Source organism: Varroa destructor, unplaced genomic scaffold (assembly GCF_002443255.2).
Source record: "Varroa destructor unplaced genomic scaffold, Vdes_3.0 BEIS01000003.1, whole genome shotgun sequence".
NCBI classification, from domain to species: domain Eukaryota; kingdom Metazoa; phylum Arthropoda; class Arachnida; order Mesostigmata; family Varroidae; genus Varroa; species Varroa destructor.
The window spans coordinates 40,928,850-40,955,932 of record NW_019211456.1 but is presented as its reverse complement, the minus strand read 5'-3'; the positions used below and the strand labels follow the sequence as shown (position 1 = coordinate 40,955,932).

Below are 27,083 nucleotides of genomic sequence, written 5' to 3'. Positions count from 1 at the left end.
AGTATAGCTGAAGCTTCAGCTGCTTAATCAAGATAATCGACTATGTCACAGACGACGCATTGATATTCTAATGTGGAAACGCATACTGAACCAAGCTGTCTTACCTCTTAATAGCGTCTTGCTCTTCTTTCAGTCTTCGGAGTAGGGGGGCGACATCGGGATTCGTCGCAACAAGCTTCTTGCCAAGATCGTCGAGATCCCTATAGCCAGGCTCATGAGCTTGGATATCAGGCAGGAGATCTTCGTGCTGTTTGAGAAGGTCCTCTGCGGTGCTTACATCCAACGCAGGCTCATAGCTGTTTAGCTGTCCTTTTACGCTAGCCAGCCAGTTCAGTAGCTCGCTGGCAGAGTTTTTCAGCACCTGTGAACCGAGTGTGTTTTCAAGATTGGCACGTCGTTGTTGTGCCGCTGTACAAACATCTTGCCACATAGCGACCACTTCCTGCTTTTTGGCTTCAGCGGTCTTTCGTTCATTCGGATGTTGCCCGGCGACCGAGTCAGCCATGTGAATGACTGTGTTCACCTTAGTTTTAATTGGAAGCAACTCGCGTTCGAGATTTTCGTGCCGTCGTTGTAGAGCTTGGACCGTCTTCATATCAGATCCTAGAGGAAGCTCCGTGTCGATCTTTTCAATCTTCTCACTCATCCAATCCTTAGCCTCTTCGACGGTGCGATAAAATACCTCAACTGACGATGCTCCGTCAAGCGATTTCTCAAGACGAGACTTAATATTGTTCATTTCGTTAAACATATCCTTGACCCGCTTGCTTCTGCGCCGAATATCAGCAAGTTGTGGGTGTCGTTGCTGGACGAACGTTTTCTCTAGATCCTCGATCTCGTTGAGGCGCGCCTTCGATGCCGAAATGTCCGTAACGAAACTCTACACATAACATACATTATAGCAAAATTACTGCGCTGTGAACTTAATTTTCCTGAAACCGTCAGTGGTTCGTATCAAGGATTGGACAAATCCATACAGAAACTACGTCAGCCAACACAAACAAAGTAAGGTTTCGGTCAGCTGTAGAAACTTACCCCAAATTTCTTCTTCTTATCGTTAACGGTATCGTTGGGATCTTCCGTTTGGATGCACTGCACTTTTTGTTTCATCCAATTTTCGAAATCGTCACACTTGTCGAAGAAGTCAAGGATGTTAATCGCATCATTTAATAACTCCTCCCGTTTCGCGGCTAGGTCGACTATGTGTTCGTACATGTTTTCAATATTTTTCTGCCTCGATTCCACGCCTAAATCTGTTGATGCTATATGCAGTTCACAAAACACAACCAAATAAGTAGAGTTACCACAAAATGTAGGCGCAGTCATATTGCCTGGCGTTCAGCTAGCGCATCTAGACGCAAAGCTGTAGTTCCGTAATGAAGTCTACTAAATCCATAAAGTTGCGGAACTTACCACGCGGACGGAGTTTCTTGACTGGTCGCTTAACGGAACGAGTTTCTTGGACCGGTACCATTTTGCGAACAATTCTCTCTACGACTTTCGGCGCTATCTCAACAACGTAGTTAGCGGGCACAAAACCTGTATGGTTATTGGCTCGGCGAATACTCCACCAGTCCTGATTAGTTTTATTCAGCAGAGTCAGCTCCTACATGAAAATCGACGTACCAGCACAAATGAAATTCTGCCTGTCTGTCTGCACTGTCTAGATACGTGTTGCAAAATTCATAGGACATTGTTTTCTAAATATCGAATTTGTTTCGTATCCAAAGACAAGAGTACACATATTTATTAATGTTTAAGCTTGCGCTTTAGGCCAAGCTATGTCCGGCTGGTTTCATTAGTGAAAGAACACTCCCGCACTGAGTATTTATTTGTTGAATCTTGTTTTCGAGGAGATATGCGTCAGCAACTAGCCGATTTTATAATAAATTACTACCGTTGTTATGTAGGTGCTTGTAATAATGAACAGTACCATAACCCCTCTACATGCTAGTAACTAAATGAGTACTCCAGCCTAGCTCACCGTGCGAATAAATCATGTATGGTTTCTATATTACAGTTGCAGCGCATGCCTGTCTATGCAAGGACACCTATTTTACTGCTGTTGTGTCAGTAAGTCTTATATTTATACAACCATACTACCAACTGAACCTAGAAGATATACAAGTATATTGGGCCGTAGACCCAGCAGCTTGGGCTTTCGAACTTTCAATGCATGTAGTATCTCCAAGAGTTATTTCATTTACACTTCATACATATATTATATGAACAGACAGCCTGTTTCACTGAATAAATTTTACGGTACCTTCGATGCTCTACTAGCCGTTCATAGTTTATTCGATTTCAAATTTAGCCTGTTATTTGTTTGTGTTTTTAAGCCCTTACATACGTATTGTTATCGTAGCGGTATAGTGAAAGTAACGCTCCTTGATTACCACATTAGGAGACGTGCATTAGCCGAGCAATGTAATATTTATTAGTAAATGTATTGGTACAGCTATGGCTATGAGCCGATGTGCGAGATATCGCCTAATGGGCTCGTTTCGTACGCCAGCAACGTTGCTATAGGGCCCTTAGAAATGCAAAAGTTCCGTCTAATATTTCGTACTTTCTTTCGCATGGCATCCCAAATGATCACGGACCATGATATATTTCTCTCATATCCCCATCATCAGACGGGCAGCTGACTTCCTCTGCTCTAAGAGACTCGCCCAGCGTCAGCAGGCGGCATTGTTTTACGATCCCCGACTTTAATCCCCCCTCATAGAATAGAATAAGCTAGACAAGCGTTATCGTGAACTAGCAAATTGAGTGACACTAATAATACATTCTCTATCGTCGACTATAATGACTCCATCCCCATCACCCGCATCCCGGCAAATCTACAACCTTCTCTTCCTTCATCTTTCGACCTCCACTCGTTTGCTCTCTAGGGACTTCGTTGGTATAGTCCAGCAGCCAGCAGCATTCGACTGAACAGTGTGTACCGTAAAGCTATCGGCAGCAGCGGTGACACTGTTGCCATTCGTCATCAGCCGAGTACTGTTATTTCCTAGCATGCTCACAAAATATCTGACCCGTGTTTTTCTTTACTGATTTGTTTTCCACTTGTTAACTGCTTAACGACTGCTCAGAATGGTAACAACCCACTAACAGTGGAGCTCTTTAAAACTTTTCTCTTCTTGCCTTGCCTCCATTTAGCGGTTCAGCTACGGTAACCAGGGAGCAGTAGAGGTAATTAGCAACGAAATTGAGGCCTGGAAACAATTTAATGCCGATTCGCGCCACAGTTACGTTCGGACTCTCCGAAAAGAAAGCCAGATTGCGCAGCAACGGCCTTTAGTCGGTGATATTAGTTGTTTCGGCTTTCTCGTCGTCGAATTCCCCTTCCCTCGAACAGATCCGCCTACTTTTTGCCGTCCTTTCCTCTACGGACTCTCTCGAATAGGTAAGGGTTTGCGTGTTCATGTCGCGGCACCGGCAGCGGTGAGGCACGGCGTCCGCATGCTCCACGCTCGATTCCTTTGCTTGGTAGATTTTTTCAGTCTTAACGGCAGTTTACCGGCAGGGAGGCAGGCAAGCAATCAACCATATCCCAAAGTCTACACAACGCGTCGATTTTGGCGCTGATCACCCCCATCGTCATCGCGGAGCGTTTCAATCCGCGGTCGCCTTCTGCCCTATTTTTCAAGCTGTTGTCGTTGCTACCAGCTTTCACGTCGGTGGGAACGGTCTGCTTCCAGCTCCTATCCGTATCATACCTATTTCGTTACAATTACATTGTTGCCAATTGAGATAAATTTATCTACTGGGCAGCAGTTATGCATTCCCACTGAGATTGTCATCAATATCAACTTAGCAAATTTGAACGGCCGTCATAATTGCAGTGGGGTCCGACACGACGGCGTGTACACTTCGAAACGGACGTGCGTGCAGCTGCAACGCGACAGTTACCAACAATTAATCATTATTAATCCAGCACGTTGTCGTCCTGTCAGTGATTCTCCTTTGTCTTTCTTTGTTTTGTTCTACTATCAATGCTTCATAGCGCCTGCGTCAAACGAAGCGAACGTCTTCAGATGAGGTTAGCAAGTGAGAGCGCACATAAGCAAGTGTATAACAAGTCAATGCGCATAACGCTTTAATGGTTATCCGCTGGTGGCAAGCCTCGCTATGTGTGTATCTCTTGTGAGGATTAATTTCGTCGAATAGCAACATCAGTCCTGTGCCTACGTGAAGTCCAAAGTGTATGCGTTGCTCTGACAGGAATAACTGACTGATCAACATAAGTGAACGCCCGTGTAATAATTGTTGTCTATCATTGGGTCCGATCGTCAAGACCGTCTCGTTTTCGGAGAAACCGGTCTGCATAACCATTCGATGGACTGGAGCTGTCGCAGCCTGAACGGAGGAAACGCGACTTTCCCCGTACCCCTCACACAACGAGAGAAAGATGTCGCGGCGCTAATCGTCGCCACGGAGGCCTTCCTTGCGTTCTTCGGCAACCTGGTACGTCCCTATAGGGCATTTTTGCTCGTTACAAATTCAAGCGCTTGTGATAACTTCAATCAATCGAGATCAATGACACTGCATGCCAGCACTCTCTGCGAGATCCTACAGTATTCTAGACGTTCAAAGCCATCTAGGTATACACAGTTGTCTAACTCGCTTTGTAATGGCACATCTAGTGGTAGTCCTTGACAAATTGTAGACTTAACTGCACCCGCTTCAAATAATTCATATCAATCAATCCGGTCCGCAAACAATCAGAGGCTTCAACTGATCATCTAAGATGAAGCAGACCATTTGTCAAGAGGTTACCTATCCACAAGCCCACACGGCAAGCGCGCTCATCGTGCTTAACAAATAAACAAACCCCACTCTTGCGCCACGCAAACGCCCCTCACAGAATACCGATATAGGCATAACAACGCTATCTGGACAAAGCTCAGGAGAGTTTCCGTATCTCTCCGCTATGCCAAACGACGGTCGATGTGACGTCGATGTTGTAACGCTGTGAATATGTCTGTATGTAAAGGCAGCGATAATCGAGAACGAATAAAAAGAACGCAAGCACCGGTACGCCTAGAGCAGGCGTATCTGCCTGTGTATCAGCCACCTAAAGTTGGCCAGCAAAAAGAGAATATCGACGGAAAAGCTGCCTGTTGTCGCTGCCGTTGTTGGGAAAACCAGCAAGAAACACAAGTGGAAGATGGTCGGGGAGGGGGCGCTGACTGGAGAAATTCGCGCCCTCACAAGTCAGCGGACGAACGAACATCTGTTGCTGAAAGGTCTCTGGTTAACCGCCGCGACAAACAGCACCCCGTAACAGGCAGCGGCACATAAGCCGATGACAGCAGTAGCAGTTGCAGCATCAACACGAGCTCGCACGGAACGGACCACGCAAACCGGGGAAGGTTGGCGATGACGGCGAAGAAGAGAGTTTACCGTTTCATGACGTCTTTCACTGCAACTGATTCTGCTGTTGATGCTGCTGCTGTTGCTGCCGCCGCCGCCGCCGCCGCCACTCTTCGATAGTGCTGCCGCAGCCACCATAGTTTGTAGGTACACCGACATCATCGCGGCCAACGCACAATAGATAACGTGATAAGCGCCGGCTTTCTAAGCCCTTTATAGACTTCGATAGAAAGAAACCCCATAAGTCCGAGCTGGCGTGGCGCGAACTAAGAGTAGCGTATAAGGAACACAAAACTGCTTAGGTGACGTTAAGCATCAAGGCCGGAGCGCCCAGCATATCATACAACAATTTCAACTTACGATCGTTCGTTTTGTATCTATTTATCCTCAAGTTTTTTTGCGTTGCTTTATCATGAAACAAAATTACCATGGGAGTTACCTGTTGGGCATCTATCTAAATTTTCCGATGATTGCGGTTGTGTCGCCGACTTAAATTCGTAAATAATCTGAATAATGAAAAGAATACATCTTTGCGAGAGGTTCCGCTGTGCCAGGAATCGATCAGGGAAAAGTTCATGATCATTTGTGGGCCCTAACCACCTGCTGGGCAATCTGGAGTCGGAAAGCTTTAATAATAATAGAACTATACTTGTGGGAACATAACTAAGTACACGTAACTTTTCGCATAAGTAAAAAATAGTGTTGAAAACTGCTTAAGAACGCGTGCGAAAGCAACGGCCGATACTCGTTTCATAGTACACTGCCATTTTTAATTTAATAAGTTAAATTCGTAACTTAATCAAATGATATCGTACGAATTTATTCAATTTGTACGATATCATTAAAGCATATAACGCTATGCGTACCGTATTGACATAATACTGCACTGCTGAAACAACGACTGGAAATTAGAGCATTCACTATGCAGGGCATAACGTTTTCCATACAGCAGTGTAATACAGCGCAACCGGCGTCGCAATATGTTGTTATGTCATTACGGGCAAGGTCTCATCGTGCGAAGGTCGCGTGCGCAAATTTCTACAACTGCTCTTCCAGCACTGCTACCAAACTGCTGCTATTACTGCTGCATCCCTGATCAGAATGGGGCAGTCGCCAGGGCTTACCCTTCAATTGGCCGTAACAAGGCACGAGTCTACGGCTTTTTCAGACCACACCTCCTCTGCTTCCTTTTTTTTGTCGCTCGTTTGCCGCAGGCTGACTAGATTCGATAGTCATCGCGTTTATAGATCATGGCGCACAGGCACATGGACCACCCATACAAATAGATGGGCCAGACTCATTGGAATAACGACGTCGTTGTGAACGAAATCATTGTCTTTCCGAAGCACGATAACGATGTAACGGACAATGTTTTATTCGTCACAGATTTTTCTTATCATTTCTCTACTCTTTCTGTCTCCGGCGTCAGCGTTTTCCGACTGACTCGTAAAGCTGTACTTTCTCTAGAATATCATACAACGACCGTTTTTTAGGTAACGATAAAAACACTGAATTTCTATTTTACGATAATGGTCATTAAGCGTTGATCGGCGAGATAGTAACGACAAACTCACGAAAGCGATCAACGTCAGTAGCAAGGCATAGTCATGCAAGCGGGTAATCTCATTGTCAGGTGAAGTTACCAGTCTCGCATAGGAACCAATGTTGCCTGCGCATGTGCTCGTGGTTATTCGTTCTCCGTTCCTTTTTACCATGAGATTGCGAATGTATTGCACCAGAGGTGTCGCTCGGATGATGAGGCAAGCATCAGACTCGTTAGAGACAAGGAAAGACAGTCTGATCGCAACGTTTGACTTGAAGGAGCTCCGCTCTTGGCAGAGAATGTACGCAAGCCTGGTTGGCTAGCGACCAAAGATGCCACCGTCGTCAGCTATCGCCATCCACTAGCGCCAGCCACGCTGACCGTCATTTCGGATCATCTCGGGTGCTTTAGCGCGCCGGCCCATGGGGCAATCCATCAACCCTTAACGGCTACCCAGCAAACGATCGTTAATGTTGCAGTCGTCGTTGCTTACTTGTCCGGGATCCCCTCCTCCTTTAGATCCCCCGCATCTCCGCCATTGGTTTGATTATTGAGGCAATTGAGACATTACCACATGGGATTAGGACAAAGGTAGATACAGCTGTGCCGTGCAACTATATCAACAAGCAATATCATATCCAGCAACGAGGCAGTAATGGCGGCGAACGTAATAGAAGCACGCTACAGATGATAGATAGGAAAAAACAGATATATTTAGGGAAACTAGCAAGCGAAAGCAAACACCAAAACTGTGATTAATTGGTGCTTCTGTGTATGCACGTAAATGAGACCACGAAAAATATTGTCTGTTCTAGGTATAATTTTATTGGCAGCAACGTTGCTTATAGGTCAAAGATGTACTATTCACTCCATCTATCTGGCCGTTGAAATTGATTCTTAACGTAAATATGATACCGAAACAAACTCCCGTAATAGCGTGCCTGCTGCTGGATGACGGGTGCGCTGCGGGGGCTCTACAACCCAACTAGATGTTACTAAGCAAAGATTATTGTAGACAGGTTTATTGCTTGAACAATTTTGTTGCGACTGTCGAGAGATCAACGCAAACTTACCACCTGGCTTTGACACTAACTAGCAAGCTGTGTGTTTCAATATGTTTATCGGATGTATTAACGAAGTTACCTGATCGTTAGTCTACCTTTTAAATATTCAAAGATGACAAAACCCCCTCTTCACTAAAGCTGCGAGAGGGCTAGCTTGTAGAATAAGCCTGCTTAACATAAATGGTTGATTGCAAATATTATTAAATACATTACTGTGCACGGTGTTGACGTTGACTCCTTGCCACAGCACCAACATAGCAACGTTGACCGTTACCATTAGGTAGCCATGCATCAGCGCCACACGAAGTAACAACTAAGCGTCTCATACCGGATTTTTCCACCATGTTTGATTGATAAGCATGATTCCTAATTAGGTGCAGGTTAGTGATGTTTAGATAACGACCTTTAGCCATCAATACAGTCAGACGGATAGGCCGCACCTCGATACAGAACAGTTGATATGACGGTCGGCTGCTCGGGTATTTTAGTTAGCTAATCTTCGCATGTTGGTAAAAAAAAAAAAAAAAAGTACGTGAAATGTGTACAGACTTTATTTGAAATACAAACGGGCCACTTCTCTTCAGAGAAGGTTCTTAATTCTACAGTACTGCGATATATAATAGAAGTGCGCTTAAAGATTCTCGTTTTCCATGACAGAGCGCCAATTTACAAACAGCTAAGAAGAGGCTCAATGAATCTAACTTTCGGGTTGTCCTGTTTTTCTGTTGACTCTTGGCCGTCGGATCGCCTTTCGTCGATGTATCAATTTGCCCACACACGCCCAGTTAGTGCTGGCCATTACGACGGTGGATTCTAAAGTTCGGCAGCATAAAGCCATGTCAATACTTGTGTCTTCACTCGCCATCAACGATATAATCACAGCGGTCCTCGTGATGGCTCCCTCTGCGTACTCGCTCAGCCATCCTAATGGTATGTCTAACCTATCTGAATACCTATACTTGTTTCGACTGTCATTGTAGCTAGCGTACATTATGTCCAGACTGAACTAGTAAGTAAACGTTTTACAGGTGATTTTCATCTGTTTTCCTTTTTTGAACATGGTTCGTTGCCCTGTTGCAACAACCTAAACTACTTCCAAAATAATCATTTGTTTGGTGTAACCACACGCTCCTTAGCAGGCTGAGCCCAAAAATGATCTCAGCCTTTGGCTTTTCTAGAGGTTTGATATTTATGGTACGTATTATAGTGTGATAACGTATTCCCCGAATACCATTGTTCTATGTAGATGATTGTCGCTATAGGTATTATCAATAGCTCTATGCCTTTTTCCCGTATATGCTGGGTTCCTCGGATACAACCACAAACGTATATGCATCAATTATAGCATGGCTAAAAACCGTGTTGCCGAATTCCATTCTCCCTGTGATCTCGGCAGAGACATTCTTAACATGGCATGAAAACCGTCGTTTTCTTTGGCCTTCTGCTTCTTTCTGAGACAGCCTCAACTCTCCAGTCGTAGCTTATATATATATAAGGCCGAGATGTTTTTTCATCATTGTACTTTGCCTTTGCTCTATTGAGCCTATTGGCCGTTCTATTATTATTGTGCTTTGATCCAGTGCTTTGTTGCAGTTGTTGTTGCTGCTGACGGTTTAGACGCTTTTTTTCCAACGTGCTCGTATTCATTCTCAGCTTATGATTTTCTCTTGTCGTGTTCACGGTCACTTCAAGTTAGCCAATCATATCCAATATCGTTATTTTGCATTATATACAAAAATGTATGTCGGGCGCATCTTTGTTTCCACAGCCTCTTCCTGATTACCTGTTTCCTCCATGTAGGAACGAGCGTACGACCTTGAACGTTGTTGTGGCCAATACTGCACAGTATTGGTTACCAGTTCGATTGCCGACCTTCACGGTCCGGTGGCAGGTTTTCGTGAACCCATAGCGCCGTTGCCGCAGGAAAAAAGACCTGAGCGATAGAATTAAGAAACAAGATTGTGTCCTTTTTACTATCCACTGCTGTCGGTACGATCCCCGTGCGTTGCTTCGTCGACTTTTTCATTAGCCTATGGCTTCGCGTTTCCGCAACTAACTTCGTACGTGTACGCATTACGTACTACTCCAACCACTTCTGTTCCTTTTTAACGGCGCAATAGTGTATTAGTCGAGGACGATTATGTTGTCCTTGTCAACAAACAAAGCTCGTTTGGGAAAACCCTTCCACATTACTCGATGACACTGTTTGTTGTTGGAAATTTACCTTTGTTTATATCTGTTGTAACTGTTACGAGCTAATAGACATTACGATCTGTATATATATATATATATACAGATATTTAAGTGTCGAGCAAGCGGCTAGTTATCTTGCGCTTTGCTCGTTAGCGGGGCTACATTACGCTTTCAGCATTAAGCCAGACAGATTAGCTGCAACGGAAGCGATTTCTGTAACAGTGAAAAAGATTCGAGCGTGCAAATGATTTTACCGCGTTTCTACGCACCGATTAAAATGTAAGACAGAAAGATGTCATTGGCGTCAAAATGAATATTCTTCGTAGCTACTTTTAAGCGAATGTGATCCTCAGAAACCAACAATATTTTATTTCGTGCAGCGTAACGTGCACGATGATCGTGTAAAGACGGCGCGGGTCACGTGCTACGAATACGGAAATTTCCTATGAGGATCACGTTCCGTTTTCCCGTTCTTCAAATGCGATTAACTGGTACATTGTGAGCTAACCACTCGGATCAACTTGCTAATAACACAGTAGTAATCTTGCGGTAGTTAGCGTGTTAATAGTTCATATAAACGGACCAATTGGTATTGTTTCAGGCTTTCCATTATGCCAGCCACAAGTATGTTCAGTGCACGGTGTCTTTAACTATTGGATGGCGACAACGTCGTCGATAACGCTGGCTATGATTTCTATCGACAGGAACATCTCTATTCAGAAGCCGCTACTCTATGCCGCGCAGCTATACTCGTCACGAAAGCGCGTCATTAAAATGGTATGAAAAGAGGAAACTCCTCAATTCCGTGGATTCACTGTCGTTCCTGCCACAACAGCCGTCGTTTGATCGTATAGACGATCAAACGACGGCTGTTGTAAAACACGACCAAGCACCCTCTATCACCTTTATGTTAATAACCTTTTAATAGTATTGTTAATTCTATTCGGAGAGTTATCACATGGGGGCTTGACCGATATTTTGTTTTGCTCTAGCGTTTCTATGAAATGTAATTATATTAATTAAACACCAACTAATGGACCGCATAAGGCAGTCCCTTGTAAAGCCGAACTGTAGTCGCAGGTGTTGCGAGGTCAATTTTTGTTCTTGCAAACCTTCACGCAACACTTGTCTGATGGTAGTTGTCCATTCTCGAGGACTGTTGCGCACTGAAAGCCGGTCCAGCTATGATACGGCTGAACATGTTATTGGTCTCACAGTTAAGTACCACATACAATTCAGTAGCTTAACGAATAACGTATGGAAAGGAAAAAAGAACTTTTGTTTCTGGCCGTACGCTGTGGTCTGCCGGGGATTGTGGTAGCAGTAGCATCATGTGTCGAGTATCGGTCTTCTTCCGTTCGTGTGCATTTTATTCCGCTAATCGCTTTCAGGTGCTACTACCTTGGACGCTAGGAATCATTTACTCGTTAGTTCCGTTTAGTCTTCAGTGGATGACCTATCAGCTAGACAACATCGCCTGCGACGTCAACTGGAACCCAGAGCCGGCGTACCGCATCTACTATGTGGCGCTATTTTCGCTCTGCTTTTTTCTGCCGGCGCTGCTAATTCTGATACAATATTCCCGCATCATCTACTCGATTCATATGTTGAAGATGCGGACACCATCGCAGGATGGCAACTACCGGAGTAACTCGACTAACGGCATGGTCAGTGTCGACTCATTCAAACAAATGCATCCAAATGTACGTTAGATTGAATACGTCTACTTTTAGAGATGACTAGACATACAAGCATACATTTAACGGGGAAAGCTAGAAAAAGAACAAGACTGACAGTCGTATTCACATAATATCTCTCTAGCAGCTTAGTAGTAAGAAAATCCTTGCATCAAAAACGTTTCAGGTCAAATCACCGTCAGGTATCAGCCTGAAGTTGTTAGGCCGTCGACCGACGACCGAAAGCGAGGACAATTCGACAAAACTCGTCCTCTCTGTTCTCACGCTCATCGTTGTGTTTTTTGTCTGCATCACGCCGTTTTGTGTCACGAAACTTATTAAGGTGATTGCATACATTTTATGGTAACACAAACATGGAAAGCGACGTAATAACGATAACATTCAAGATCAAGCTCTTGATAATGCTCAGTTATACGGAAGCCTAACGCAGACAACAAGGTTATAGAACAGGAACAAACGTAAGATTGTACAGCATTTACTGAATACCGCTGTCGTATTGGTGGCGCCCAAAATCTATCTAATTTTCCGATACAATGTGATTTTCCGATATTCTGCAATAATGATGTTTGTGTGTCCTTTTTCCGGCTTCGATATCAGGTGGTGGCCGGACCACATAAAGTGCCCAACTGGGGTGATATGCTTTCGACTATCATCCAGTTTAGCGCTTCTGTCATCAACCCCGTTGTGTACTCGCTCGGCCTCAAACACTTCCAGAAAGCACTGATGCGGCAGGGACGTAACCTCAAGAATAAATGTTCGATGTATTTCTATCCCTGGTGCGAAATCTTCTAACCGTAGTAGCCCAATCAGTATCAGTAAAATCGCACCGTTACCGCCGCTGCGAACGCCACTTTACCAGCTACTATTAATTACTACTACTGCTGCTGCTACCAGCACAACGAAACCCTACATTAATCGCGTAATGATTCAAACTTAGAGGTGTCGGAACAAACAAAGCAATAAGAACTGATAAGGGCAAAATGTCGCCACTCAGCGTATCGACAGACACAGTTGACCAGTGCAAACATCGCATAGCATGAGCAGCATATAGAAACAACTTTACGGTCATAACGAGTATGACCACCATAAATCTATAAGTAGTATCATACAGATATCCTAGATAGTTGTACCCGGTCGTTTTTTGACGATCGCTAATGTATTGTGTCAGTCTATGTCCAATGCGATACAGTCGTAGAACTAACAAAACAAAGGCCGAATGATGTGAGTGCAGAAAATCCACAGCGATAAAAGGTCTTGGCCAAGGTCAGGGCTAAATTAGGACAAATCTGTCCTACATTTGTCCATAAGTGATGCCAGCACTACCAAACACAAAGAACTGGTGCTGATTTTTTGTATATACAACATGTAAATAAAAATCAAACTGTTTGTGCCAACACCGTTACCCGCCCAATGAATATACTCGATATTGTTAAACGGGAGTAACCCAGATTTTCATGGAACCCGCGACCAACGCCCGTTCTATATAAACGTGCATCTGTCGATGTCAAACTCGCCGCAGCGCTGACGTGGGCTTGAAGCGACGGGTAGATCTCAAGCTGGCGAATGATTGAAACGACAAGAGGCCGCGCTAGGCCTAGTAAAGTAAGGCTAGAGAGCCAATGACATGTCAAAGGGCATCCTTCACTCTTCGTTTAAAGCCCGAGGTAACATCGAACAAATGCCTCGTTCCTCGATAGCTGAGTGAACAGATCATGCAATGCTGAACTATCACAAACCAAAAAGAAAGAAGATACTAAAATACAAAGCAGGCGGCGAACGTGTGCGCGGCAATGGGCTATTGGGTTGATGATGGCGGAAAAAAATCGGGCGAAGGTAAGACGTAAGAATCGAAAACATAATTAGCTATTTACGTAATGGGTGATGACATGATTGTTGAAATTAAATACTAGAGCAGAAATGTGTTATTTAAACCTTTCTGAACTTTGAAATGCGTGAAAGTGTCGAAGTTTACTCAAAAGGCGAACCTTATAAAATCACTGTGAAAAAATATAGGGCTTCTGCTGCACTGATCGCTATTTGATGTTCTATCTCAAACACAAAAATACATAATCTGATGACGTTTTCTGTCAGATCCGCTAATTACGTAAGCATTTAGTGATTTATCTCTGCCACATATTCGTCATATATGGATCCATTATACTGCACAGGCCCTCTATAATAAGAATCTAAAGCTACAGTAAAGAGCAAGTGATTAAACAAAGAACAGCCGGGAGGTTCCGGCATGAATTAAATCGCGATCAATAACGAATTTTTCATGTTCCTTTCTTGATCGTAAAAATAATAAGGATAGCTACAAATAAAAATTAAATAGGCAAATCATTGAATGATTTTTAACTGTATATTGTAGCAGCATACTAAATCTGGATACCCTGTTAATAACTTGGCGCAAAAAACGTTTGATTTTAAAGTAACATCCATTCGATTACTAATGTGAATTTTTGGGTTAAGATATTTGGTAGCATACAATATTCCAATAGAAATTGACAACTAAATAAATTGGAGAGGTTCACCAACTTACCTCTCCTTTGGCGACCTGCATGCCTTGTCCCTCGTACGCATACATCATCTTCACCTGTGGTTCTTCACGCTTCTCTTTACGTTCCTCGATCTTCTCGACCGTGATGACTTCCTGAACGATCTCCTCTACAACTTCGATGTCATCCTCGACTTTTTCCACCAACTGCTTAAAAATAGGAGCAATCTCAGTGGGCAACTAAGTGTTACTACACTGATTCCAATTTTAACGATATTATCATCTAATATCACTATTACTGGATTAATAAGAAAAGATTAGAACTTACATTCTGTGCGACTCCTGACTTAACCATTTTGTCCACGAGGTCGCGCAGTTTTTGAATTTCAGGTTTATACGCACGAATTTCGCCGCTTAACGTTTGGTGCCTGAAATTATTAAACAGACGTGACAACGATTATAAATAATGTTAGGGCGGAAACTGTAGCTTTCGTCTGTTTAGTCTATTTAAATAAACCTGCTCAGCAAAACAACTACTACATCAAAGCCCAGCAAAGGAATCCTGAGCAATATTGCCTGCGAGTTCGCCTCTGTTAGCTTCCTACATAGTGAGAAGCCCTACCTAAAAGGCTTTATCACGTCGTCTTCTTGATTAATAGTGGAACATGTATTGCGACCTTGTACCTCAACATGTACACAGCGATCGGTGAGCTATAACAGAACCAGTTGTTTTTATTGCCTAACTCAGGTTCTTATTTATATTTTTTTCGAAATAATTCTAGTGACATATTGTATTTTAAATTTGACGTTTTAAGAGATCAGGAACGTAGGCCTGCACTCCAGTTATAGTGTGCTGACCAACTCGTCAATGGAATATGAGTCGGCAAGATGAATTAGGTTTAGTGTCACAGGTGAGATCGGCGTATACTTAGTAACCAATGTTTATTCTCTGAGTAGGAAAAAATATAAAGGTGTATTAGCAGAGATGCACCCGATTCTATTGAAAAAATCGTCACGAAACGATTCTACCAGGAAAAACTACGTTATGTATGCAAAGCATGTTTTGTATCGTGACGTTATCGATCTCGTGCACACTAGTTAGCATGGAGAACGCTGACTAGGTAAAGGGTCAGATTATTTTGAGGGCAGAGCCAAGTGCTTGAGATCTAATGCAGAGGTGAACTACAAAGGTTTGCGATGCGATTAGACAGGACGTCTGATTTTCCATAAAGAAAAAGTAAAACGTGGTGGATAACTCGTGAGTGTTGTACAAACAGATGAGGAAGGTGGAATGATCGGAAAAAAAAGTGATTAAAATGACCTTTATGCTCAACCGAATGCTCGGAATGCTCTTAGTTTCTAAATTAACCTTCTGAGAGAACATTGAAAAAGCCGGCAAAAGCATATCACGAATTTGTTTGCGCTAATATTTTGGTGCGAGATGTTTTGCTTTCGGTGAATAGTGGTAGCCGTATCGTGGTATAATGTAATATAGGTTACGGATTGAGCGTTAGTTCACCTTTTAAGTAGAGACTGAGCAGAGAGGACCGAGTTGCCTCTGTCTTCAGACGCGAGAAGGGGCAGAACTTCGCGCAAATAGCTCTCGGCCTCATTAGCATCGCCTAGATAACGGAAACCCTCATACGCGTCGTCGAGTTTGCCCCGCTTCTCCTCGCAGAGCTAAAAGTGACATCAAAACAAATTACTTAGCGCCTCGAGCACCATATGAACTATGAATGAACATTTGAATTCCAGCCTTTTCACATGCCAAGATGAATGTAATTTATACCGAGAAGCACCTTTTCACTGCCGATTCTCAGAAATAAATTGGTAAAACTAACCTTATTAAGAATCTCAAAGTGTTTTTCAATGTCCTTGAGTTGCTTGGCGATCGGAGCCGTTTGTGTTCCGCCGATTTTCAATGCGAGTTCTGTTCCCCTGGCGCAAATCCCCTGGAACCTCTTGTGTGCAGCACGTATTTCCCCTTCAAGCGCCTTATGTTTTTGCTGTGCAGCAACTAGCGATACCATGTCTCTACCGGGCTTGAAACTTTGGCATGCCCTTTGCTTGTCGAGCACTTCTCGTTCAAGTTCCTCCAATTCGGTCACGAAACGGAACAAATCGCGAGCAGCATGCAGTTTATCCATACGAACCGCGGCTAACGTCTGAGCTTTTTCAAACTCACTCTCGAGAGCCTTCTGCTCTGATTTCATGGTCGTCTTGTCTCCGTGTCCATCTGCAATAGTGAGCATTGACACCGTCTTTAACAAGCTGGCAAGCAACAACATGGCAGATTGTTGTGTCATGCGGTTTTCGTATTAAATCACCCTCGTTGAAAAGATAACTTTCTTTTAGTTCCGCACATGTAAATGTTGATGATTCTCTATAATTGAGGTATTCATGACCAGCATGTATGAAACACCTTTTGTCAAAGGGCTGCATGTTCCCAATCGTGCCAGCAAATTATAGCTGCGTTCTTAAAGCTTTTGTCAGCCATGTTTATGTCAGTTCTATCGCTATTCGATCACTTTCGAAACCATTTTCACGACATAAAAACATACCTTTATGTAGTTGGTTGATCTGGTTAGCCAGTCTTGCAATGGTATCTTTGTGAGACCTTAGCTGTGAGGTGGCAATTGAATGCTTCTGAACAAGATCTTCATTGTCCATCAGATGACGGCCACACTCTGTCGAGCTAAACTGCGCAGCAAATTCACGAAGATCTTCCCGGAGACTAGCGATATCACGGAGAGTAGCCGCAAGAAGAGCTAGAAGAACAGCACACCCTTTAGTTTCGAACTCGGATTGAAGTGTTGGTTCCAGGCTTAATATATCTTTTGCCCGTAGTTGCCGACCGTCGATAGATATAGATTCGTCTGAACACCAGACCTCACAAGTTTCATAATGAATTTACGCGTACATATTTCCATAAAGTTTATCCCTTGGCTTGATGTAGATATCTGTTATCTTCAATACAGGACTGAGTTCAAAACATCGTTGCTGGGGGGTTCAAATATTTATTCGATGAGCACCCAAACCTCGATGTTACCGCCAGCAGGGAATTATTTAGTGTTCTAGTAATAATGGACCTCATAAACACAGAATTGTGTATTTGTCGATGTTGCAATATCTATCCAAACGATAATAACGGCATTTATAATAACATCATACCATATAAATGAAGTGCTTTCCTATGCTTGTCGAGAAGACCAAGCACCGTGTTGTACTTATTGATGATTTCATCGTGCCTTAGTTTGATATCGTTGGCTTTGTGATACTTTTCCTCAACCAGATTATCGCTCATCTCGCTCAAATTTTCGAATCTGTCTTTTATAGCTAGAACGTCCGCTCCGATAGCCTCGTGTTTCATCAGAGTCGCATCCACTGTCTGCTGGGCATACGACCCATAGCGGGGATCGTTCAGAACCGCGATCATGTCATCCAAATAGCTCTCACGTATCTAAATACAACAACAGTTAATATTATCAGCTCACGATATTAGTTAGATATCAAGAGCTCATTATTGAACCGTTTTCTAACATCCAATTACAGACTAGGCAGTAACTTATTTATAGGATAGATCTCAAACGATCTGAAGGGATAGTGCATAATCGATACGCACCTGGACATTTTAGCTTCTTCTATGCGTTTATTTATCAGCTCCTTACATATATTTAGCATACATTTGATCTACTCCTATCGGATATGTAGTGCAACAGAATCCAATCGATTCAGGTCAACATTTAGGACGCGAAGTTCATTCATAGGTCTACACAAACCTGGGCCTTCCTCAAGAAACGATGTGCCATTGTCTGGAGTCTTTCCTGGCGCAAAAGTTCATCCTTCAGAGATACTTCTCTGCCATGCTCAGCCTGTTCGAGCTCATTCCACGCTTTCTCCAGGTCACTGGGATGACATCCTTCGGCCGGAACATAGGCGGGTTGACCTAGAATTATAATTATCCAGTTTTTATTGACCAGTCGATCCATGGCTTAAATAATTGATACAGTGATATAAAACCTTGCGTAGACCACTAAAGTAGGGCCAACAGCGGTTGGTTTAAAAATCTCACCGAGTGCTTTAAGCTTCGTCTGTATGGCAAAAAGCTGTGCCTCTATTTCAGCACGTTCCGTGTATCGCGGCGGTTTTTCGACAGTACGATACTTTTTGAACGTACTTAGCTCCTTTTGGATGCCCTCGAGCGAATTCGGATAGCTTCTGGCATTCAGTTGCTTAATTTTTCCATTAATCCACATAAGAAGGTCGGACATCATTCGTTCGTAAGTTATCTTCTGCTTGTCGATCTCCATCATGCGCCCTACAATCTAGAGTGTCAGAGTCATGAGAGAGCGAGTGAGCACGTAAGTAATTGACGAAGGGGAAGAGAACGCGAGCAAATCACTTACTTTAACTGTATCTAGCACAATGTTAGATCGCGGATTAACAAGATAGTTTGAATTTTCGAAAATACACTACATGTTTCAGTGTTCCGTAAAGCCACTAAAGTGTCACTCAGTCTTCTTTGAACGTACGTTTGCGATTCTACGTCCTCCGGTAAGTTCCTCTTTCATGCGAAAGAACGTGTGGTAATAAGAAGCCACATAGGTAAGGACAGACTTCTCATCCGGTTTTGTCACATCGACATCTTCGGCATCCAGCAGTCTGAATTGAAACAAGTATAAAGGAAGTCTCCATCACTATGGTTTAATCTACTCACACGCATATGCGACGACTATGCAATTACAAAACTGTGGATGAACATAACATCTCTAATAGCTTCTTACACGAGATTAAAAAGTACATTTCAGTTGTAAAAACAATTAGGGTATTGAGCATCGGCAATCAATAAATTCTTCATGAATGACTCAGAACGCCGTGAGGGACCTACTTTGGCACACCCAGTTCTCTATGCGCAACCTCAAAGGCTTGATTAAGGTTTTCGATGTGGTTCTGTGGCTGCAGTTCTTCGAAGCGAACTAGGTCTGGTCGATGGGAATGAATAAGAGCATTGAACCCAAGTCCGTTGCGCCACGAAGCGCTGAAGTCGGCGATATGCACCCCAGGATAGCCACGGGTCTTGCGCTGACACCAGAGAAGTAGGGCCTCCTTGGCCGACTTTTTTTCCGAATCCTCCTTAAATTCCTCATCCTGAAAATGTAGCAAGATAAAAAAAAAAAATGCGTATTTTTTTATGACGACTTTTTTTGCCAAAAGGCAATACGACTAGACGAAATTTTCAACTATTAAACTATACAATTCCTGCACCTGATAATAATGATATTTCAATTGGCTATGAAGCGACCGCCTTTATCTATATTAACATTTTGATGCTTGTACACGGTGTCACCGATTTGAAATTTCAAAAATCGCTTTAAAAAAAACTTCGATATCGACGTTTGCTGAAGAAAAAAAAAGGATCTAAGAGAAGAGATAGTAAATTAATTATTTTACGAGTGCAGCAACAACGTTAAATCAATAATAGTGTTTTGTGTACGGCAAACGTAGTACGTGATGAGAGGTACAATTCTTGCGCACATTGTTGCTGTTGTGTAGTGAATGTTCTGCAAAGAGATTACGTGCGAATAAAATGTATGTTCTTCTACACCGGGGTCTTCAGTGGGGGAATTCGTTTCAGACTTCAAGTAATATCAGAGGAAGATTTCGGTTCGGAGTTTTCCGAATGTTGCTGTTATATGTAAAAACATTATACGGATTAGTAGAGATGGCCGTTAAGCAGTTATTACCTCAATGGGTTCAGTGATGTCATGAATGACGAATCTCAAAATGATAGTCCAAATAAGGCCCAGAATGAGGCGACGGTTTCCATCAACGATATCTTCCGCTCCGATCGACTCTAGACGGACCTGTCGATCGAAAAAAGAAATTGAAGACGTAACGTTAATGTGTTCTTGATTTTGTTTTATATATATTGCTGCATACTTGTCACTGCTCGATAGTTACGTTATTGTATATTTAAACCTATATATATATATAGATATCCCAAAATAATAAATTATAACCTTAGTTTTGATTTACATAATATTGATATTTAGCTGCAAATATCATATACATAAAACGTACAGCTTTCCTTTCGAACGCAGACACTCAAACGCAGATATAAACTCGTACATATGGGTATATAGGACCACCATACAGTTTGTAACTAACACCGTAATAATAGGCCCATATAATTGTTGCGTTATGCATATAGAAATAGCAGTACACAGCTTCTGATAGCTTTGCAAGTATTCTCTATCACGCATTCTGATTTTGTATAGAGCCATCCCAATGCAGGATCACCCACACGCTTGCTCACTATCTATCTGAGGGCCTCGTGGGACAGATCATGCTGTCGTTGCAGATTACTGCGTTATTGTTTCTTAATGCCTTCAGCTGCAGATAGTAAATAATCCAAGGGGTCCAAGCCTGCTTATCCTCCTATTCGCACTGTCTCAGCGAGCACTATAAGGGCAATACGTATCGCTTTCCAGTTACATCACCCTATTCACCCCTATATTAGTTAATCTGCTTGCTGCAGTTATATTCAATGCAAAACAAACGATCGCAATGTGCTTAATTACGTGGCACCTCTTGTTCAATGTTCAGTATTTGCGTTTTACGTAAATTACTTTACGCCGAATTTACGTCGAACCAGCTAAACATGATGCCTCAAAAAAGAGCAGTCTATTGTCTTGCATCATCTTGTGTTAGAAGAAAAGGAATAAGAAAAACCGTCATGGCAAGAAGCTGCAAAGTCATTTTCAGCAACTCTACACCGTGTGTGAAACGTGCGTTTCGACACACAGGCCCCGCAAAAACAACCACGGACGAAGTTTTATCTATAAAAAGATATACGATAGCATGTAGAATAATGCCTGCTGGCCACACTGATCATGGGGACGAGAAAAAGAATTTACATTTGAATAGCATAGAAGGCCAGGCATCTCGGCGATGTTCAAAGCTGCAAAGACACGGAAATTTTTGTTTCAACACAATTGGCCATGTTGCAATGAAACGCTGTAGCTGCATAGAGCAATGTATTCCAAAGGACACCTCATATTCTTTCAGCGGTTGGCGTAATAGGTGCAGCAAATAGTGGCCGAAAACTAATATAGTTCGTAGCAGAACCAGCCCTATGCATCATTCTATAATCATGCTGGATATATTCGAATCTCATAATTTGAAAGTGCGTAACCGTGCGCTCAGTATTCGAAATTATTCTACCACCGGAGTCTATCAGATATTGTCCGTTTTGTTGCTCGTCATCAACCGACGTACTCTATGTGTGTATATACATATAGTGCTATGTTCCTGCACGTTTTCCTGCTTCAAAACCGATAAAAAGCTATTTAGTCACCGCTAAGACAAAAATTGCGGGAACTAATAGCTATAGTAAAGAAAGTGATGTTTTCAGTTTGAACGAGACCCAGAAGAGGCGGTCATCGTAGACGAGTGATTATGTGCATGTCATGACTAAATCATTTAAGTTGTGTATTTTAAGTTTTACTATATACCCAAACAAAGCTAGGTCGCATGGTCAAATTAGCTTTCGTTAAATCTTCAGTTAGTTTGGGGTAAAATCGTGCGCGAAAAATATCTATTGTTATTAAACGATCATAGCTCGAATACTCTACGGACAGAATACGCTAAGATATATAATTCTTCCCCCAACGGATCTTCGCTTCTGGTAACAGATGTCTGACAACATCAATAGTCAGAATCTTTTACAGAATCGCTGTTGTATTATAACGTAACGAGGAGCATCAGATGTTTTGTAACAATAGCTTTACTGAATGATGGATAATAATAATAATGAAAAAAAAAAAAAACAGAAGAACTATTCAGAGTGAGTGCATATAAACGGATCGCGAAACCTGTAGCGTGAAGAAAATTTATTCCACAGATGGCCTATTTACTGGGACACCTTCTCGAAAGGTTAAGAAAGAAAAAGTTCGATGAGAAACAGATGGGACCGCTAAATGGAACTATTTGTGCGTATTGTCCTTGGAAGATGGTTACGTGAGGCGTATTCGCCGCCACACGTTGATGTCACGACGTCTCGGCAAATTTAAGAATGGGTCCATATACCTTTCATGACCGGATACTTTTGAGCCTGTTTTCACACGTGGATCGACGTCTACTCAGTCGTTTTGAATGATTAGGACAGAACTCTTTTGTTGCAAATATCCAGTGAAATCTAGAGCAAGAGAACCTCTTTTTGGCCGAAACGAAGTAGCTTTGTCAGCAAAATGGCACATTGTTAAGAAGTATTCCGACCGGTTTTACACTGGTTCTACACCGACTGAAATAACAGCAAACCATTCTTCTTTGTAAACGTATTTATATCTTTCGACGAATTAAAATACAAGGAAATCACTCTCGTTACTTCTGGCGTGTCGATTTGCCTAAATCTAACTGTATTACATGAACTTGTATACGTTTCGCTACTAACCAAATCCCTATTACTATTGCTATGCTAAGCCCCATACATTTGCCCCGTCATTTCAGGGGACATTCGAACAAGACAACACTGGCAGATATTGAAGTATTACCGAATGGAGCCCACGAATAGGACCTACGCAGATCCGTTTAAGCTGCTTTTGTGGGCATGCGTTAGCTTGGGCCCACCTAATTCTCACGGCCAAACGTCCTTCGAAGCCATACTGCTTGCTAGGCTTGCATATGCAGTTTTAAAGTAACCGTAATAAAGAAGAATTATGCAGTTGATTTGAATATCGTAAGATAGTATCAACGACTACCGTGTGCGCGGTAACGACTAGTTGCTATACGGGTACGCTACTTCAAAACCATTTATTTTACTTGAAGATCTATTGCTTCATGACAACGTTCCTAGTCATTCGAGCGCTAACCCAACAGAACGTATAGAACCGTTCAGATAAGTCCATTAGTTTGTACTCAATCTGTTCAGGCTTTTGCGGTAAAGTTGCTTCATGTTAATAAGAAAATAGGGGAACACCTGAATCTTTAATCTCGGGGTTACAAACCAGAAACCCAATCAATCTATCACTGACAACTAAAATGAATCATCCTAAAATTGTAGACATGCTCTCAATTACGTGTCTATGCCAGCATTTATACTGGAATAATGAATCATCTTACTATGTGCCTCATCCGAGGTAATCGTACCATGTGAAATACATGCTTTAGAGTCTGGACAATTTTAATCTAATGCAAAAATGCTCAGTCAATGATCACAGATTCCAATAGATAAGTGATCAAGCTTCACGAACATTTTGCATGGTAAAGGAAAGTTGATGATCGGAGAGACGCTTATTCGGTGCCTGGACGAAATGCGTAACGATAATAAGCTTTATTTCTATTAAACGACATTTGCTCTAAGTAGATCGCAAATACTTCCATTTAACTAGGACTATTTTTGTTAATTCGCAGCTCCAAAGGTATGTTTCTAAAAAGAAGCAAAGGTTACTGGCTATCTTTGGATATTTCTTGCTTCCGGGTTTCTGATTCCCGCACGAATCTTACACAGATCGCCTGTATTAGGTAGAACCAACCAAGTGAAGCTTGATTGGTTCTTGAAATGCGAGTGAGATTGTACTTCCGTACTTAGTAATGTAATAGACGTTAGCGGTAATCGAGAATTCCATCTAGAACCTTTCATATGGCAAGCAGTACAAAACGGTCTTCCTGCATCTTCCCAACCAGTTGCATATTACAGAAAGAAGGTTCGCTGGTTTTTCTTTGCTGTAAGTCTCTGCTCGTTTCTTTCCTTACTCTCAGTGGCTATCTGTCAATCAGCGCCTTCGCTGTGCTTCACTTTGGTTCTCTGTATCGATATAGTCTCCATGGCTCCCATCCACGCGAATAAACGCAGAGAAAAACTCCAAAAGGAGAAGCGACCAGCCGCGCGCAGAGAGTCATTAGATTGCTCTCCGCAAATCGTAAGACTGTTCGTCAAGCAGAGGCAATCTTCCGCTGTCTTCTGCGGTGTCGGTTGGCGATGGATACCGCAGTCAAGAACGGCATGAATGGCAGTATCGAGTGCAGCGGGCGATAGCAGCTCTATCGCAAAGATAGGTCTGTGTCATTATTGTGATGGAGTTGATTTCACTGTTCGGTTGCCGCGGACGTTGTCTTTCTCGTTTCTTGATCCTGCTGCCAAATCGGTCAGCGGTAGGGGCGCCTAAATTAACGCCCACGTGCGATTCGATAGCCCGACCCACGTTGGCAACAGCAACTCTCCATGTCTTTCCCCTTTCTTACGAGACTCACAAAGACGCCGACGATGACAAAAGAAGGAGAAAATGCGATCGTCCATGTTATTTGTGTTAATTTTCAGTGATACCACGTTCGCATATGAATGACTTGGTCTTTGATTTGGTTTTAATATATTGACCTACGTACAACCATATCTTGGGTGTATTCCTATATACTTGTTTATTTACAAACAATAGTGTGAGAAGAAGGGCAACTGTCCTAACCAGGAGGGTGCTTAGGTCGGTCGGTTAAGTTATGATTTACAACAGGCGCTATATGTTTATAGGAGGAAAAGACGGGATGTTCGGTTGCGCTCCGTTAATCCGATTTTTTACTAACGTCGGAAGACGCGCATCAATCGCAGCTATTTCACGTATCGTCATCGACGCCTCCATTGGTGTGGTTACAGGAAGCTGTTTGAGGGCCGAACAAATTATGGGGCTACATAAATTAATTCAGTGGTATACTGATGCACCTTTGCGTACGACGGACTCCGATTACGAATTTCTAGGATGGGGCTATTCGGCCAGCATCCGTCTTTGTCAATCCTGGGCCTTCCTGTCAGCCGGAATTTTGCAGCTGTCTCCTACTCATTAGACACGTACCTTTAACGAGAATGATGAGTCACTCGAGTGTCCTGTTTCTTTAACAGGTAGCTCTCTACATGCCCCTTAATGATACTCATTGTCATAATTTTCGATTTGTACTTATTTCTGTGAAGCCATTGATACTGTTGACCACAGACGACAAGGGACGAAAAGGTGTAGGAAAGGGTAGAACGTCAGAAGACGGCTTGTCGATCTGACTCAAAGAACAAACGAAATCCGACGTTTGACGCGTTCTCGGTGTCCGCTAACTGTCGATCGGTAATTAGCAAAAAAGTTCGGTTTGTTCCATTTCTACCAAGTAGACTCGTAGGTAGATTCATATAGGACATCTGTCTCGGTGCCTACGCGTTTCGTAACTTATGTTTCATTAACATGTTAATGCTAAAAGGTCTCAGTGCTCAAAATCATACCTCCTATGTTTAATACCTCACACTTAGTTAAGTTAAAATTACACATGCTGTTTCAACGGTTCAATTTGTAGGCAATATTTTTACATGTGACTGCTATTATGAACACAGTAGAAAGATATAGATCGGACGTTCACTACGGCATGACATTGTCAAATAACCCCCAGCATCATGGATCATTCGCCGCAGTCAGCGTACGATTATTTAGTGTCTCAATAGATGATCTGATGCCGATGTCGTATTCAAGGCCGGTACAGAGCATCATTCATGCTTCATTAACAGATAGTACCTTTTTTTGTTCCCGGCAACGACCGTCATTGCTGTAACAAGCCATCACAATCGTTTTGACCACCAGCTGTGGCAGTCATCAAATATAGCGGTCAGGCCTTGCCTTCTATGTTACTTTTTTTTTGAAATTTATCTACCATTACTAGTTACCATCTGCCAGCGACCTGGCAGCGGTGACCGGTAAAGACTTTTTGTACCTTCCCTGCCGTATTTAAACATATTTTTCCATGTTCGAGACTTTGCGTTTGTTGGTTGTATCGGTAGTTATGCGTCATACTTGACGCGACTAGCTACCGAATATAAAGAAATTGTCTTCCTCATGCCTGCTCGAACACAGAAAATGAGGTGGGCTCAGCTCACTATATTGTTAGAATCTCCGAACGCTGTCAGCTAGACGAGACATCATTTTCCAATGACAACGCTCAATCTCCACTTATACGTGGGCTTCTGCACGAACGTAGAGGAAATGAACAACAAAGCTGACAAGGACTGAAGCTGTCCGTATTTCGTGATTCTATTTAGTGCGGAATATAACCGCTGTCAGTAACAATATCAGCACCAAGTTTCAAGCCCGTTAAAAATTCTAGAATTTACTGTGACATGGATAGTTTTGGCTTGTTACCACAATAGACAGTCTGCATGTCGGCCATGTCAGGAATTGACTCAAAGGTGGATAGCCAAAATTGTTCCGTAAATGTCCACTAGTATCTATTGAGAAGCACGAAGAAAGCCAAGCGTAACTTAAATAGGATTTCCCAGACGTAAGTAAGCCATTACGATCCTATTCGACCGCCAGATAGCGCAGGGTTCCTGGCAGAAAATGACACTGTTAAATACGATAGGGCAGTAGAAATTGTGTCTAATTGCTACAGCGTAAACGTTTATCCGATCATAATGTTCTCTAGCTGGTTGCCATAAAAGGACGGACTACGTGCTTGTTAATCAGATATGTTTTTTCATTGAGCCTATATTCATTGTATTTCCATATTCTACGCAGGCCGTCTGTAAAGTATGTTGTACGTATAGCATTACCTATATAAATTCTATATAGATTGTTAGTGAATAGTTAGTGAGCTACTATTACTGCTATACTATACTAATCCGTCTACTGCTCCAGGACTATCGGAGGGACGGGACAGCTTGGACCAATTGACCAGATGCTTCGACCATACGT

The 27,083-nt window shown here is 42.7% G+C and overlaps 2 protein-coding genes across 11 annotated transcripts in view; one reads left to right on the top strand and one right to left on the bottom strand.

Moving 5' to 3' along the window:
* The window catches only part of kst (spectrin beta chain, non-erythrocytic 5 kst), a 77,085-nt gene that overhangs the window by 11,899 nt on the left and 38,103 nt on the right, over positions 1-27,083 (bottom strand). For all 7 annotated transcript variants that reach the window (XM_086983571.1, XM_022799796.2, XM_086983572.1 and 4 more), the window contains 14 exons: positions 20,115-20,234; positions 19,259-19,518; positions 18,903-19,032; positions 18,443-18,695; positions 18,150-18,316; positions 17,542-17,830; positions 16,932-17,138; positions 16,212-16,606; positions 15,890-16,050; positions 14,699-14,798; positions 14,416-14,577; positions 1,414-1,606; positions 1,036-1,262; positions 105-880 (listed from right to left, as the gene is read on the bottom strand). In XM_086983571.1, coding sequence (XP_086839697.1) covers positions 105-880; positions 1,036-1,262; positions 1,414-1,606; positions 14,416-14,577; positions 14,699-14,798; positions 15,890-16,050; positions 16,212-16,606; positions 16,932-17,138; positions 17,542-17,830; positions 18,150-18,316; positions 18,443-18,695; positions 18,903-19,032; positions 19,259-19,518; positions 20,115-20,234 — 3,440 coding nt within the window. The remainder of the gene's footprint in view (positions 1-104; positions 881-1,035; positions 1,263-1,413; positions 1,607-14,415; positions 14,578-14,698; positions 14,799-15,889; positions 16,051-16,211; positions 16,607-16,931; positions 17,139-17,541; positions 17,831-18,149; positions 18,317-18,442; positions 18,696-18,902; positions 19,033-19,258; positions 19,519-20,114; positions 20,235-27,083) is intronic.
* On the top strand, positions 2,917-14,145 carry LOC111248068 (beta-3 adrenergic receptor-like). 4 transcript variants are annotated; one of them, XM_086983588.1, is made up of 7 exons: positions 2,917-3,409; positions 4,010-4,470; positions 8,772-8,916; positions 10,781-10,956; positions 11,571-11,882; positions 12,043-12,198; positions 12,474-14,145. In XM_086983588.1, exons 2-7 carry the CDS (start codon positions 4,342-4,344, stop codon positions 12,666-12,668), a joined length of 1,113 nt encoding a protein of 370 aa, XP_086839714.1. In that variant the 5' UTR covers positions 2,917-3,409; positions 4,010-4,341; the 3' UTR covers positions 12,669-14,145. The 4 variants fall into 4 exon arrangements, with proteins under 4 accessions (XP_086839714.1, XP_022655532.1, XP_086839713.1 ...); XM_086983587.1 differs by having other exon boundaries at positions 2,985-3,000; positions 3,163-4,470; XM_022799797.2 differs by having other exon boundaries at positions 2,922-4,470; positions 11,571-11,846.

Excerpts from the sequence above, each read along its gene's own strand:
- LOC111248068 (XM_086983588.1), top strand. The coding sequence starts at position 4,342 with ATGGACTGGAGCTGTCGCAGCCTGAACGGAGGAAACGCGACTTTCCCC. Across the intron at positions 4,471-8,771 it reads TTGCGTTCTTCGGCAACCTG|TTAGTGCTGGCCATTACGAC; the intron begins GTACGTCCCTAT and ends ACACACGCCCAG. Across the intron at positions 8,917-10,780 it reads CTCGCTCAGCCATCCTAATG|GCTTTCCATTATGCCAGCCA; the intron begins GTATGTCTAACC and ends GTATTGTTTCAG.